Source organism: Danio rerio, chromosome 4 (assembly GCF_049306965.1).
Source record: "Danio rerio strain Tuebingen ecotype United States chromosome 4, GRCz12tu, whole genome shotgun sequence".
Taxonomy (NCBI): domain Eukaryota; kingdom Metazoa; phylum Chordata; class Actinopteri; order Cypriniformes; family Danionidae; genus Danio; species Danio rerio.
Window position 1 is genome coordinate 27,228,137 of NC_133179.1, and position 15,071 is coordinate 27,243,207.

Sequence of the window (15,071 nt, forward strand, 5' to 3'; positions counted from 1 at the left end):
AATAGGTTATTTTTTTAATGTATTTTTTTGTTTTCTTTTAATATAATTTAAATCACATAAAAACAAACAGGTCAATATTGTATTAACTTTATTTTTTGTTCCATTAAAATTGTTCAGCACATTACATTTTGTAAATACACTTTACATCAACTAAAAATTTAAGAGATCATACATAAGTAAATACATATTATAAACTGTATTCAAAACAATTTATTTCATATACATGGGCTGCCTGAGGTTTTAAGTTATTTCTCCAAATTACCTCAAGGTAAAACATTTAACAATTTACATGAATTCACCTGCACATGAATTTAAAATGCCAAATGTTTTAACATTTAAAAAAAATTCATCAACTACAAAATACCTCATGGTTTGGTAAAGCTGTTTGCACATAAATCCAACTGCACACCAAAATACCTCAACAGTTGTTTGTTACAAAGCAGTGTTTTTAGTCAAAATTATAAACCATATATTCATAATATATTAATTTGTGCTGTACATATGTGTGAACATAAAGTAATACTCTTCCTCAAGCAAAAGCATGTTCTCCCTGTGTTGGTGTGGGTTTCCTCTCGGTGCTCCGGTTTCCCCCACAAGTCCAAAGACATGCGCTATAGGCGAATTAAATAATCTAAATTGTCTGAGCGTCAATTTAAAGGTTATACATGTCAGTTTTGTGATGATCAATTTACACCATTTGCATAAAAAGCACAAGACAAATAGGACATAACAGGAAAGCTTACCTTAAAAGCTACAAAGTTCTGGAAGCTGCCATTCATTTAACTTATGTAGAAAGCAATCTATTAAAGCACACAGAGATCACCTAAAACATAAAACGGAACTTCATTTCAGCAAAGTTTTATTTATGATGCATTATTCAGCCATCAATTCAATATTTCAGTACCCCACAAAAGAAAGTTAAACATTTTGAAATAGCACGAGTTTAAGTTAGTAAAAAAGTCATTTATTCATTCATTCATTTTCTTTTTGGCTTAGTCCCTTTTTTAATCCAGGGTCGCCAAAGCGGAATGAACCGCCAACTTATCCAGCACGTTTTTACGCAGCAGATGCCCTTCCAGCTACAACCCATCTCTGGGAAACATCCACACACACTCATTCACATTCATACACTACGGACAATTAAGCCAAGCCAATTTACCTGGATCGCATGTCTTTAGACTGTGGGGGAAACCAGAGCACACGGAGAAAACCCACACGAACGCAGGGAGAACATGCAAACTCCACACAGAAACGTCAACTCACTCAGCCGAGGCTCAAACCAGAGACCTTCTTGCTGTGAGGTGACAGCACTATTTACTGCGCCACTGCGTCACCCCTAGTAAAAAAGTATTTATTTAAATATAACAATTTGTTTATTTTAAAAACAGAATTTATTATAGATTAAACCCCATAATCATTTTTTAAAAAGATTTAGATTTCATTTAGATGATGTTTTAAACTCAGTTAAATAGTGTACAAACAAGAGAGTAACTGATGACAAAGTTTTTTAATTCCACAGTGATAATAGCAATGGGCATAGCAGCCAAAAAAATAGATATACATGCCAGATGAGACAAAAGTGTTTACCTTAAGCAAAAGGCTGTGGCTTGCCACTATGACAGTTTAGTGTGGGTCTGAATTAAACAAAAAAAAAAAAAAAATGGATTAAAACTTTGTTTTATTATATCAATGCAAAAAATGCATTCATGCTCACAAGAGTTGAGTAAACTCAGAATTTCAAAACTCCATTCTTTAGGAAATAGTTTACAAAAGTCTTTAGAAAAAAGTTTATTTTTTCATATTTATTTTAACTATACTTAATATTTAATTTAAATAGATATCACTATTCTCCTACCATGCGTCCCACCAAAAACACAACTCAACAACTTAACATGCAGTTTAAGTTTCTCATGAAAATTGCTGCTGTCTATTAATACAATAGAACTGTCTATGAATTGATTAAACCTGGTTTAGTGGCTAGCTAAACAAATAAACGTTTCCTTGAATGAATCTGATTTTAAATCCATAGTTTTTACCTCAAATCACATTGTTATTTGTTCATAGTTAAAGCATCACACTCAAAAGGGTAATTCATTTTGTTTTGATCGTTTCCGTAAAAAGCAGTAGTGATATCCGAACAATAAACATTGCTTTATGGTTCATTATTTGGAGTAGTTTGTGATGAGTGGCTCCCTCTTGTAGTCTTTTGCTAATTCTTCTCTTTTGTTGCTGAGAAATGTTCACATTTGCTGTGATATTCACCTCTTTACTGGGCATGGGCTGCCGAATCAAACCGTGCTCAGACACAGCACGGGCGCTCACAAGTAATCAAAAGAACCGGGCAGCGTGCACGGTGCAGATCGCCTAGCCCAACACTGTAGATGACGGGATCATGTAATGTTAACTTCAAATGATTCATTTGTTGGACTTGGACAATAATAATATAATAACGTACATGCAGGTCACAAAATAAAATAAAATTTGATGGAAGCGACTCGTGCGTGGGCCCCCTGTTTAGGCAAACCTTGGATTATTAAGGCTATGATAGTTCATCATATAAGATATTTTAGATTCAGAAAAGTACATTTTGCCATTAGGTATCGAAATGATATGATGATAAGAGCCTGCTCAAAATGCGCCTTCCTCCTCCTGCCGGTAATCCAAAAATGCCCGCGAAAGATGACCCAGCTGTGACCACGGGGAGTTACACCAACAACAAAAGTTTTTGGGTCCACGTGCAGGTTTATTAGAATCGTCAGACGAGTGGTCAATACAGGGGCAACCAGACGTATGAGGGCAATCTAGAGTCGAAGTCAAATTAACATGCAGATGGTCAGAGGCAGGCAGGTGATCGCTGGTGAACATGACACCAGCAGGTGTGTTGTTTTGACTCAGCGTCTCTGAAGTACAGTGGGAAATGTGCAGCTTTGATTACAGGTGTACAAAAGGTGGTAGTAAGAAATTTGAAAATTCAGAAAAAAATCTAATTTTAATTATATGAAAATGCAAGGAATCTGGGTTTAAGTTTCACTATTTTCATTGCATTTAAACAAATTAGTATTATAGCTGTCAGTATTACATTATGTCTATAAATGTTTGGAAAATTTTATATATATATATATATATATATATATATATATATATATATATATATATATATATATATATATATATATATATATATATACTGTATACATATATAATATGTGGCATCCTAGTCTGCCCCTGCTGTGAGTTGATTTGACCCAAGAAGCTGGGTTGATGTGTCTGTGTGGTGCTAGGGTTGCATTGATTAAACTCTTAGCATATATTACCCAGAAAATAACCCAAGTTTGGGTTACATAGCACTACCCAAAACTACCCAAGACTGTGAAAATAACACCCAAAAATTACCCAAATGCCTAACCTCACATTTGGGTAGAAAAATTAACCCCGGATTTTTTTAGATTGAAGGCATACAAAGGGGATGTATGTGTGGTTTCTGAAACAAATAAACAATAGACAATAATGAATACAGATGTTTCACAATAAACATAGTAACAACTGAACAGCACACTATTTAAGTATAACAGTAACATCTCAACAGATAATATGAGCGCAATTCTCTGAATGTCCACAAGCACATGAATGCTGCATTACAGCACCTTAATTGCCTACATGTGAAATGTGAATGATCACCACATATACAGGAGCATTGTCACAATATATATATATATATATATATATATATATATATATATATATATRTGTGTGTGTGTGTGTGTGTGTGTGTGTGTGTGTGTRTATATATATATATATATATATATATATATATATATAGAGAGAGAGAGAGAGAGAGAGAGAGAGAGAGAGTTTAGTTCTGGTATGTGAACGGTCACTATTGAAGGGAGAGTGAGACATTACATTGATGATAAGCTGAATTTCACTGCAGCCATCTCTGGGTTTTTTTCTTTTTTTTTTTTTGGGTTCCTTTTACGGTTTTAACATTGAGTGTCTGAAGTCAACCAATGCCACAGAGCATATTAAAAGGTAAGTATAAGATATGGAAGAGATGCATTTAAAGGCAAAAATATTCACACAGAGCAAAGAAGTTGACAAAAAAATTTGAAAATTTGAAGAGAGTAACACATTTCACTGCAGCACTCTCTCCCTCCCTCCCTCTCTCTCTCTCTCTCTCTCTCTCTCTCTCTCTCTCTCTGTGTGTGTGTGTGTGTGTGTGTGTGTGTGTGTGTGTGTGTGTTTTGTTTCTTTTATGTTTTTAACCTTCTATATCAGAAGTCAAGTAATTCCTTTGTAGAGCTTATTCAAAGGTAAGTATTATAAATGAATGACATAAATTTATAGGCATAATTATTCAGTCTTCTTTGAAATGTAAATTCTTTTAAATATATCCAAAGTGATGTTTATCAGAGCAAAAAATGTCACAGCATTTTTTGCAACTTTGTTTACTTTTCCTAATAAACCTAGTTAAGCCTTTATATTGCAATGGATATTGCAATGAAAAGCTGAATATTAGAATCTTGCTAAATAACTAATAAATAAAAATAATCTCCCCCTTAAACAGCACCTACATACATTTTTGCTGTGGCTGAAGGAAGTTGACTGGAAAACTTCAAATGACTTGAAAACTTCAAAAGAAGTATGTAAAAGGGGCATTTATAGCATAAAGACTTTCTTTTTTGTATGCATAAATTATTTGTTTTGTTTTTTTATTACTACTAAACAGGTTTGGTGCAACATGAGGATCAGTGTTGACCATTTTTTTATATATAGTCTTGCTTTAGATTGAGTTTTTTAAATTAATTTATTCAGTTTTTTTATTGGATATGTGATTGTAATAAATTTTGGAAGTTGCTTTAAAAGTCCTATGTTATATACCATGGGGGTCAAACTCAGTTCCTGGAGGGCTGAAGCGCAGCAGAGTTTAGTACCCACCCTGCTTTAACATTACCTGAAAATTTCTAACAAGCCTAATTAGTTTGATCAGGTGTGTTTAATTAGAGTTACAGCTTAAAGTCACACTGCACTAATCTCCCTATAGACTAACATCTTTGTTTCTAACATCTTTGTGTTTAGAATAAGATAGACAGCTTGTGGGAGTGTGTGGTGATGCTTAAATCATTGTTTTCTGCCTTAATATAAATGCAATTCTCTATAAATAGCAACATAAAGCATCAGAGTAGATGGGACAGTAATGATGGAACAGTAATTTGCCATTTATTGTCAGTTTCTACCTGTAATGTGTACATAAGGTAAATTGCTGTAATGTTATCTTTGCACTACACAAATTCATACAAATCCTACTCCTTTTATAGTAAAATACTTTTTCCTTTCATTACAGCAAAACACTGGCTATTTTAGTTATTTACTGCATAATCTACAGTAAGGGTTAACAGTGTAGTTGTTTGCTCACCCACTCTGATGATGCAGCATTTAACTGTGCACATTGATCGGTTAGTGTCATCTGGGATTTATGTGTTGATCTCCGGCAATGTAGCCCTTGAAAGTAATATGCTATTTTAAGAATGTAGACTTGTTCAGAACATTGCTTATTTGCAGTTATTAAGCATCTGAGCTTATTTTTTTTTATAAAGGCTTAATTCAGTATACTTGTACTTATTTAATCAAATAAGTAGATTATTTAATTGCATTTGAAACGAAAAAACAACAACATCTGAGCAGTTCAATGTTGTACATTCCTGAAAGGTGATCATTACTGATCTATTTTCGCCACCCACTGGTGGAGAATGATTTAGCATTTTTATACTGCAAGGTTTTATTCTGTGAAGATCATTAACAACAGTATTTTTTTCAGAATGAGTTAATTCTCTCATAAAAATCCACACTGATATTTTTTGAACACACCTCTTTCAATGCATTTGCCAATTAATCAGAATAAACAACGTGCATGAGACAACAGCTGAGTCTGTTGTTTTTCTATTACACTATTTTATCCACATGTAAATCTTTTGTAGTGCACAATTATTCCTATTAGACCACTAATAACAGTGCCTCGAGAGGTTACAAATCATACTATTTTTTAACTCAACTAAATGCTTGACCTCATTCTGCATTGAGGAAGTGCGCCCATTTTCGCGTTTCTTTAAAAACTTCTGATTCAGTTTCCCATGGAAAAATAACTAGGGATAATAAACAGCAGAAAACAAACTGATAAACAGCAGCAAACTGCTTGCTCTACAAACTAGTCTGTTCATGACTATACATAAAAAGTAGAATAATATAATGAGAAAATATCAGTTTTTGAGGCATCAAGAGGCTTACTAGCTCATTTTAATGGAAGTGAGACTCCAGCCAAAACGATTCCAATGGCTGTGCCTGCTCATACGTGAAGAATATAAGGTCAATAGTGGTCACATGTGCTCTATAATTTGTTTGGCATATAGCAATATCACAGACATTTGTTATTTATTTCAGCGTTTGTAGTGTTTGACAGTTCAAGTTATATAGTTTCACCCTCAAATAACGACCATATAATGAACAACCAGAGGCTTCAATATGAAAATGTGCAAATTGGAGTTTCATTTACAATACAGAAATTAGGTTGATCTCTTTCTTTTGTATATTGTTTTACTGTATGTAGTTATACTATGCAGGGGTTTAGTGTTTGCCTTTTAGTGTTTTGCCCAGAAATTTGCTGGGCTTTAAAATGCAAGTTAAAATATTTTAGTTTAAATCTAAGAGCTTCCTCAGACAGTGAGATTCTCTATAACACTTTATAATAACATTACACAAGTAAATCATTTATTAAGCTTTAGCAAATAGTTCATTCATCATTTGTTGAGCATTAACTCCATTAGTGTACTAAAGTAATACATTATTATTAACTACATTCATATAAATTAGATCAATACATTAATATTACAGGCATTTAATAATAGTTATTTTGTATATTAATGAATATATTTAGGGGGAGAATATTTTGAACGCGACCCAGGTGTAAAATTTTTATTGTGGAAAAACTTTTTGGTGCACTTTTAAATTGATGTCATAATCAGAAAGTGTGTATTGCATACAAACATGCTTCTCTTTTATTGGCTAGAGGGCTGACATCATCAACCGTCCTCAGCTCCTCCCCAATCTCTCCTGCATCAGCACCATCACTCGCATTCGTAGAGCCTCAGGATCCAGAAGACCAGCTCTGACCTGACTTAAGAGGCTTCAATCTTCGAGATGGAGAGCTTGCTGGACAACCCAATGAAAGCCGTGCTTTATCTCAAAGAACTCACCACTATTGTACAAAACCAGCAGAGTCTGATTCAAACCCAGCGGCAGCGGATCGACGAACTCGAGAGGAAGGTTGAGGATTTGATCGGCGAGAACCGTCAGCTGAAAGATCCGCATCAGCACCAACATTATCATCCGCACCACCATCACCCATCCCCGCCTACTAGCAGCCCGCACCCGGCCGTTCACCCTCACCAGCATTCGGGGAGTCACGGTCAAACCCAGCCGCAGCTGCCGCAACAGCAGCATCCGTCGAAACAGCCGCAGCCGCAGCCAGCAGCACCCATTCATCACCCGCAGCATCTGCAGCTGGTACCTACATCTCCACCGACTCTAAAAGCGAGTCAGTCCAGCCCTGAGTCAGCAGACGACGACAAGAAAAGCCCATCCTGCAAGTCTTTGGTTCCGCAAACGCCATCGACACTGTGCCGGTCCGTCGGCCTTGCCAGGAAACCAGAGTAAGTAAAAACCACAGCAAGAAACGCACGGTGCATCACACACTCTACCTCCGATCATGCGGCATTTGTTTCATATTAGTGTCAGGAGCGATAATTTTATACATGAAAGACTGACAGTTAAATGCGATTAATATTATTATTTATATAAGTCACATGTGTAGAATAAAAATCTTTTCAATAATACACTCTAAATTATTATGATGGTGACGACGACATCGACGATAATAATAATAATAATAATGATGATGATGATGATGATGATGATGATGATGAATGAATGATGATGTAAAATGTAAAATTCCAATCCTGTCCATAATGCTTTAGAAATCAGTAGAAAAATCACATAAATAATCTATCTATCTATCTATCTATCTATCTATCTATCTATCTATCTATCTATCTGTCTGTCTGTCTGTCTGTCTGTCTGTCTGTCTGTCTGTCTTTTACTTAACACACCTGGCCTTGATCTCTGCTCTGTCGATTTTTGTTGCCGAAAATTCAATTCTACTGTTTAACAGTGACTTTTTTTTTGACATTTTAGTGTATAATGTAGAGAAATAAGTCTGTAAATAGAGAAATAAATCTGTAAAATAACAGAAAACGTACTTTTGAACTGTAATATACAATAATACACCATCTCAGACAATATATCATTTAAAGTTATTACAAATGATAATAATAAATCGTTTTTGAACTTCTGAAGGTTAAAAGTTGTTGGAAGATCATGGTTCTATAATGCAAATCAAAAGCATAAACTAATGCGAGAAGAACCATTTAATGTGCTATCAAAACAAAGACTTACGCATTTATTTGATTGTATTTAAGCTTCTGCAGAAAGATGATTATTAATTATTAGATGATTATTAATTATACTCAGACAATCAGCATAAAGTGTGCCACATAGATTTTCTCGATTTTTTTTTACACACTGTCTAGCTTTTGTCAACCTAGCCCACAGTAAACCAACTCATGCTGATTGCCTCAACAAATCCTCTTTAAAATGAAAGGCTTATTTTAGGACCCTTTCTATGAAATCTTCTCAGCAAATAATATCCTGCTTTATCCTGCTGCTATGCTGTGGTGTAACTGGACAGATGACATTAACAATCTGAAAGTGAGACATTAAAAAGAATAATCTGTAAATATTATTACTGAACCTGATTTAGATAAAATCTAGGACAAAAACAGTAAATACTGTAGGACTAAAACCGGATCGGCTATGTAATGAAAGATTGGCTTTAAATTGAGGTACTTACTGAATGGGCCCAGTCACTATAAAGTTATGTGTTAGTTTAATTTGGTTGCCTGTGCTGTTAAACTACTGTAGATGCATTATTATTCAAGTATTTGGAATTAAACACTAATTAATTCCATTATTTTCTTTTGGGCTCAGTCCTTTTATATATCATGGACCGCCACAGTGCAATGAACCTCCAACTTATCCAGCATATGTTTTACCCAGCGGATACCCTTCCAGCCGCAACACAAAATTGGGAAATACCCCTACACTCATGCATTCACACACAGACACTTCGGCCAATTTAGCTTATTTAATTCACCTATACCACAAGGAGTATGCGGAGGAAACCCATGCGAACATGTGGAGAACATGCAAACTCCACACAGAAATGCCAACTGACCCAGCCAGGGCTTGAACAAGCAACCTTCTTTCTGTGGATTTAAACATTTTCTATAAAATCTACATTTGATTTAGTCGGTTTTGTAGGTTCCTCTCAAACAGCTGACAGTGAAAATTGTATAAAAGAACAGCTAATAGCACTATAGCAACATGTATGTACTTTTATTGCATCACAAAATGTGCTCTGACACATTGGAGTTGATATGAGTCATGCTCTATTTCTGATTTGAGGCTTCATCTCCTTAAAACGATTCACTTAAGAAGGATATTGGATACATTTGCATACAGCAGATGACACTGCGATATGAGATTCACCACAGCTGAGATCCAAAAGGGCACAGGTCATACAAACCTATGTGTGGTGGAATTAATGTGTAGGGTAAGATTAATGGCTGGCATAAATTACATTCCAAGATTAAAATGGAGGGATTAAAGGAATAAGTCACCCAAATGCTGGACAGCTGGATGTTTGGTTCATGCGTCATGGTTTTCATTTTTAAATTACAAATAATAATAATAATAACAATAATAAAAACACTAAACGGAACGGTTGATGTGTCAGGGGGACATATATACATGGTGTATATATATATATATTTCAGCTACAATAAAAGCAGTTTTTAATAAAATAAATAAATAAGTAAATAAATAAATAATGGAGGTCAATATTATTAGCCCCTAGAGCATTTTATGTTATCTACTAAACAAACCTGTTACACATTGACTTGCCTAAATAACACAACTTGCCTATTTTACAGTTTTTCTCAGTGGCTTTGGTGCATTTCTCACAACACTATTTACATTTGCACAACAGCTAAAGCATTTCTCAAAACAATTAGTCATTTGCGCACATCATAGTGTTTGGTTTCTCATTCCTTCCAACAAATTGCAAATGTTTTTGAACATGTATTAATTCCTTTCATACAACTCGCTGTTTTATAACATGATCATGGCTTATGTCATGTTAGTCAAAATTAACAAAACTTGTGAATGCTAAATAGTCATTGCATATAAAACTAATAGTCCTCATTTCATTACTTAAGTCATTACATACAAAAATGTTGACCTAGGTGTTAAAATCTGTCAAATGTCAATTTTATAAAAATGTTTAAATCTTTTTTTTTCTGAAAATGTCTTCTTAAATTGAACAATTTCATGAATGATTTACAGACCAATGTATACTGTAGGTTTAGTTCCAATATACTGCAATACTGCAATATTGTTTACAGTTGTGCACAGCTCTACCCAAAGGAGGCTTATGTTTGTTGTAAATAAAGGTGTATTTATTCTTTTGCACAATGCTGTAAATATATTAGAATGGCAAAGAGCAAATGCCGTAAAAATCTGAAACACACATATTCAGTGTCTTATACTCAGATACCTCGCTAAATGCAGTGATGTCTAACTTTACTGTCTTTTTCAAATGGCTGTGCAAATAGTATATAGTGCTGTCTTGACCATTTTCAGGAAGTGTCACCAAAATCTGACTTTTTTGCATTGGAACAAACTTACAAAGTAAATTGTCATAATGGAAACACAACAAAGCAATTTGACTATCTTGTTCATAAACAATGGTGTCAGGACTTTTCATCTTGATGACACTGACACTTTCATTGACATAAATACTTACTTTTGAGGAATGAGTTATCCATTTTAAGCAAGTGACACGCTTTTCCAAGTTATCAACAATATTTTGCAGTTTGTGCTAATTGCTTTGAGAAATGCAACTTATTGAGAAATGCACAACAATTAACTGTTGTGCAAATGTAAATAGTGTTGTGAGAAATGCACCAAAGCCACTGAGAAAAACTGTAACCTACTGTAATTAACATAGTTAATCCTTAACTGCACTTTAAGCTGAATACTAGTATCTTGAAAAATATTTTGTAAAATGTTATACACTGTCATCATGCCAAAGATAATAGAAATCATTTATTAGAAGTGAGTTATTAAAACTATTATGTTTAGAAATGTGTTTAGAAATCTTACCATTAAACAGAAATGATAGAAAATATACAAGGGGCTAATAATTCAGAAAGGCTAATAATTCTGACTTCAACTGTACCTATTTAGACAATTGCATCGTTATTGACCATACACAACAGTACAGTTTGATAGAGGGGTGTCAAAAATAAATCGTGCTGGTACATTTGGCAGCAACTCTCCATATTACAGAACAGTTCACTAACTCATTAAATCAGATGCTGTACAACAGCTGATTCATTTGTAAACAAAGCAAGCAACTGTCTTAGTGAATGAATCATTGACACAAATGTTTAGTTTAGAACAAATTAATCCAGGAAAAAAAACACTGTAGTATTGCTCTGGGAGAAGCAAACCTCTGCTCCAGCTTTATTTTTGACTACTTTTGGTGAAAGAGAGCACACACAAACAACTTGTGTATTAATTATAAGTCTCTTAATGCTAACTTTTGAATGAAATAAATTACTTTGCAATTGTGCTGACATAACGGGAGAAACACTCTGGTTACTAAAGTAACCCTTGTTCCCTGAGGAGGGGACCTTCAATGCTATCAGTGGATTTATTTAATCTACGAATGGGGATTTCGTTTCAGAAAGCCAATCGTCTGAAAGAGTATATAACGGGCCAATGAAATGCCAAAAGCTTGCGCACGTGTGCCTTATTGCAAATTATCTCCGCATATAAGCACAGGGAAAGCAAGGAAACGCCATCCTTTTAAGCTGAAGAGACTGACACTTACAGCTAAGGAACAATCATTATGGTGATGCTATATAGCATTTCCGTTCCCCTCCTCGGGGAACGAGGGTTACTTTAGTAACCAGAGCGTTCCCCTTCGGATGGGGAACTTCAATGCTATCAGTGGATTTATTTAATCCACGAATGGGGAAATGTCTGGAAAACGCCATAATGACTGGACCTTACCTTCGCCTCCGATGAGAGGATAGCCAGGCATAGCGTGAGCGCTCCTGCATCAAAGAGAGGCGCGGTCTTTCAACATGATCCCTGGCCCTTGCTTATCCCATTTCAAAGTAGTTTAACGGATTTAAATATATTTTTTGGGAGTCGCAAGCGTCTAGATAATTCTAGGAAAATACGACAGTACGTTGGGAAAGTGTGCAGTCCCAATAGGGAGGACGCTGCGGAGGCCACCTGCTAACGGAGAGGGAAGACACGGGTCCACCCGTAAGGGGGGACTGCACCAGGGCTGAATAAGCATATGGGATCACCTTGTGGGGATAACGCATAGCGGGCACCTATACCCAAAACGCGGGCTGACCAGCAGGCAGACCTACAATGTAAGGGGCCAGCAAGTGCGCACGTATCTCCGTGTTAGGGAGAATGGCGCAGCAATCGTGTTTCAACACCTTAACCAAGTTGTTTCCTCAATCACCAAGGGTTACCTAATACCCTTGAGGAAACCGGCTCCACTCGCAGATTGTAAAACCTTGCAAATGTATTAGGTGTCGCCCAGCCCGCAGCTCTACAGATGTCTGTTAGAGAGGCGCCGCGTGGACGCGCCCAATAGGATGCGATGCTCCGAGTGGAGTGTGCACGCACTCTCGGGGGACACAACTCGCCCTGGCTCTGGTAAGCGAGGGAAATGGCATCCACTATCCAGTGGGCCAACCTCTGTTTTGACACAGCACTTCCCTGCTGTTGACCTGGTGCCCTGTCCCTGAGAGAGTAGGTGCTCCCTCAAAGGGATCTGCCAGGGATGCCCATCGCAAGGAGGGAGAGCTCTGACATTCAGGGGGCTGTTCCAGAAAACAGGTTATGTGACATACCCGGGTAAGTTTGAGAGTATGTAGGTGGATAACCTCAACTTTAGTTCCAAAATCGGAGGTAACTTCTGGGTATATTAAGTAGCCATAGCAACTTACTCTCTGAAGATAACCTGCTCCGGAGCAGGTTATGTTCAGAGAGTAAGTTGCTATGTTTCAGAGTTTGTCTGTTTTAGAGAGTTTACTGAGCATTGCGTGCTCTTTTGATGGGAATATTTATGGATGTGGACACACAGATACAAGTTTATTCGTTGTGAGAGGGTGTGCATAGTTTTTTTCATAACCAAATTCATAATGTTAATGTATTTAACAAACCTTTTTGAAATCAAATGTGACAAACCCCGGGTCTGCGCTTACCATAAAAAACATTCAGTGCAGCTCTTTGTATTCGCGTCAGGGCATTTTAAGCAACTGTACAATGTGGCAGTATGACCACCTGTACAGTATGCCTGGCACTGAACTGTTTTTTACACTTTCGTACAGTTCCTTGGTCATACATTACTGCGTATCATTACACAATTGATTCAGAGCACGGCAATAGTGTAGTGGACAGTGCGTCGATAAAGAACAACGGAGCGCACAACAGAGCGAGTTCAAATCTCACTTACAGATCTCGTGTTTTTTCTCTTCTTCTGCACCCTCACATTTTTCTGTATAATATTATAAGTGGCAGCTTTGTCTTTTGTAGAAAAATATATCTAAAATTTGAGATGTAGGACGTCGTTCATATATATATATATATATATTTTTTTTTCAGGGTTTCTAAATGCTATTGTGTGCATTAATTGCAGCCGATTTTAAAGCTCCATCAGTCACTAAAAGACACTGATAATATAAAATTTGTCCAAAGTATGTGTGCAGGTACAACTTAATTTTCTATCCTTAATCTTTTGGTGTTTCAACTATTAAACTCATTACTGCTTCCACCTACCAGCTCATATGTGATGACCCCACCTCATCACTATGTTGAGGCTAAATGGCTGATTTTCAGGAAGTAATGATTCAAGTGTATAACACAAATATAGTAAAAAAAAAAACTATAAAGCAAATGTTGCTTAACACAATGTTTATTTTTATTATATTTGTATTATAAAATAGAATCATTACTGGGCACTACATTGTTACTTGCTGGAGGACAAAAGATACCCTTTTCTGCCTTATATGATGACACCCTACCTGCAGCCTGACCCAGAGGAAATCTCAGTGACCCAAGCAGACAAAACAGATGGAAGAGTGCTAAAAAAATTTAATTAGTCAAAAAACTATGTTTAATCAAATAGTTTGGTCTGTTCATTTCTTCATTTCCTGAAATAAAATGAATGATTTTTTACACTGCTTTATACACGCACCTTTCAACGTGTAACATATTTTTCATATACATTTCTCACCTTAAGGTGATGCTCATGTGACTTTATCTTTGACGATGGACCTTATACAGCTACTTTAGAATTTAAATATGTAGATAAAAGATTTTGTGATCCAAGAGTAATATTCAAATATGGAAAAGTGCAGAAAATTCTTACACTGCTTGTTAGTTGAGGCAGAAGGAACTTCGTCTGCATGCAAAATAAAAAGAACCTAAAGCTATCTGACAACAATCACTTACAACAGTGACAGAGTGTGTGGTTTAAGTCAAAAACTCAACCACTGAAAAGCCTTTATTATAGGACACAGCAGTTAGACAGGCCTCTTTCTATTAGCTGCATGTCAGAAAGAATATTCTAGAGTGTTAAATAAAGAGCTCCAGTAATTAAATATTACCTTTTATGATAATGTTTCTGTGTTTAATGACTTTGGACAGAGTTCTAGCTCCAGAAAGATTACAATTTCTATAAGCCTTATTAGTCAATACACATATTGTGGCCTTAAGAAATTAATGGCAAAAAAAAATAAATGCATGAATGGTTACACAAAATACTCAAAAGGATGTTAAAGAGAAGTTTAATTTATTATTACAATAAAATG

The 15,071-nt window shown here is 35.7% G+C and overlaps 1 protein-coding gene across 16 annotated transcripts in view; it reads left to right on the forward strand.

Annotated features, from left to right (window-relative positions):
• Window positions 1–7,124: 7,124 nt before the first annotated feature.
• iqsec3a (IQ motif and Sec7 domain ArfGEF 3a) overlaps window positions 7,125–15,071 on the forward strand; it is a 252,307-nt gene continuing 244,360 nt past the window's right edge. For all 16 annotated transcript variants that reach the window (XR_012402130.1, XR_012402129.1, XR_012402125.1 and 13 more), the window contains exon 1: window positions 7,125–7,703. Coding sequence is in view for 3 of the 16 variants with exons in the window: in XM_009300450.5 (XP_009298725.2) it covers window positions 7,192–7,703 (512 nt within the window). In the remaining 13 variants the exon portion in view is untranslated. The remainder of the gene's footprint in view (window positions 7,704–15,071) is intronic.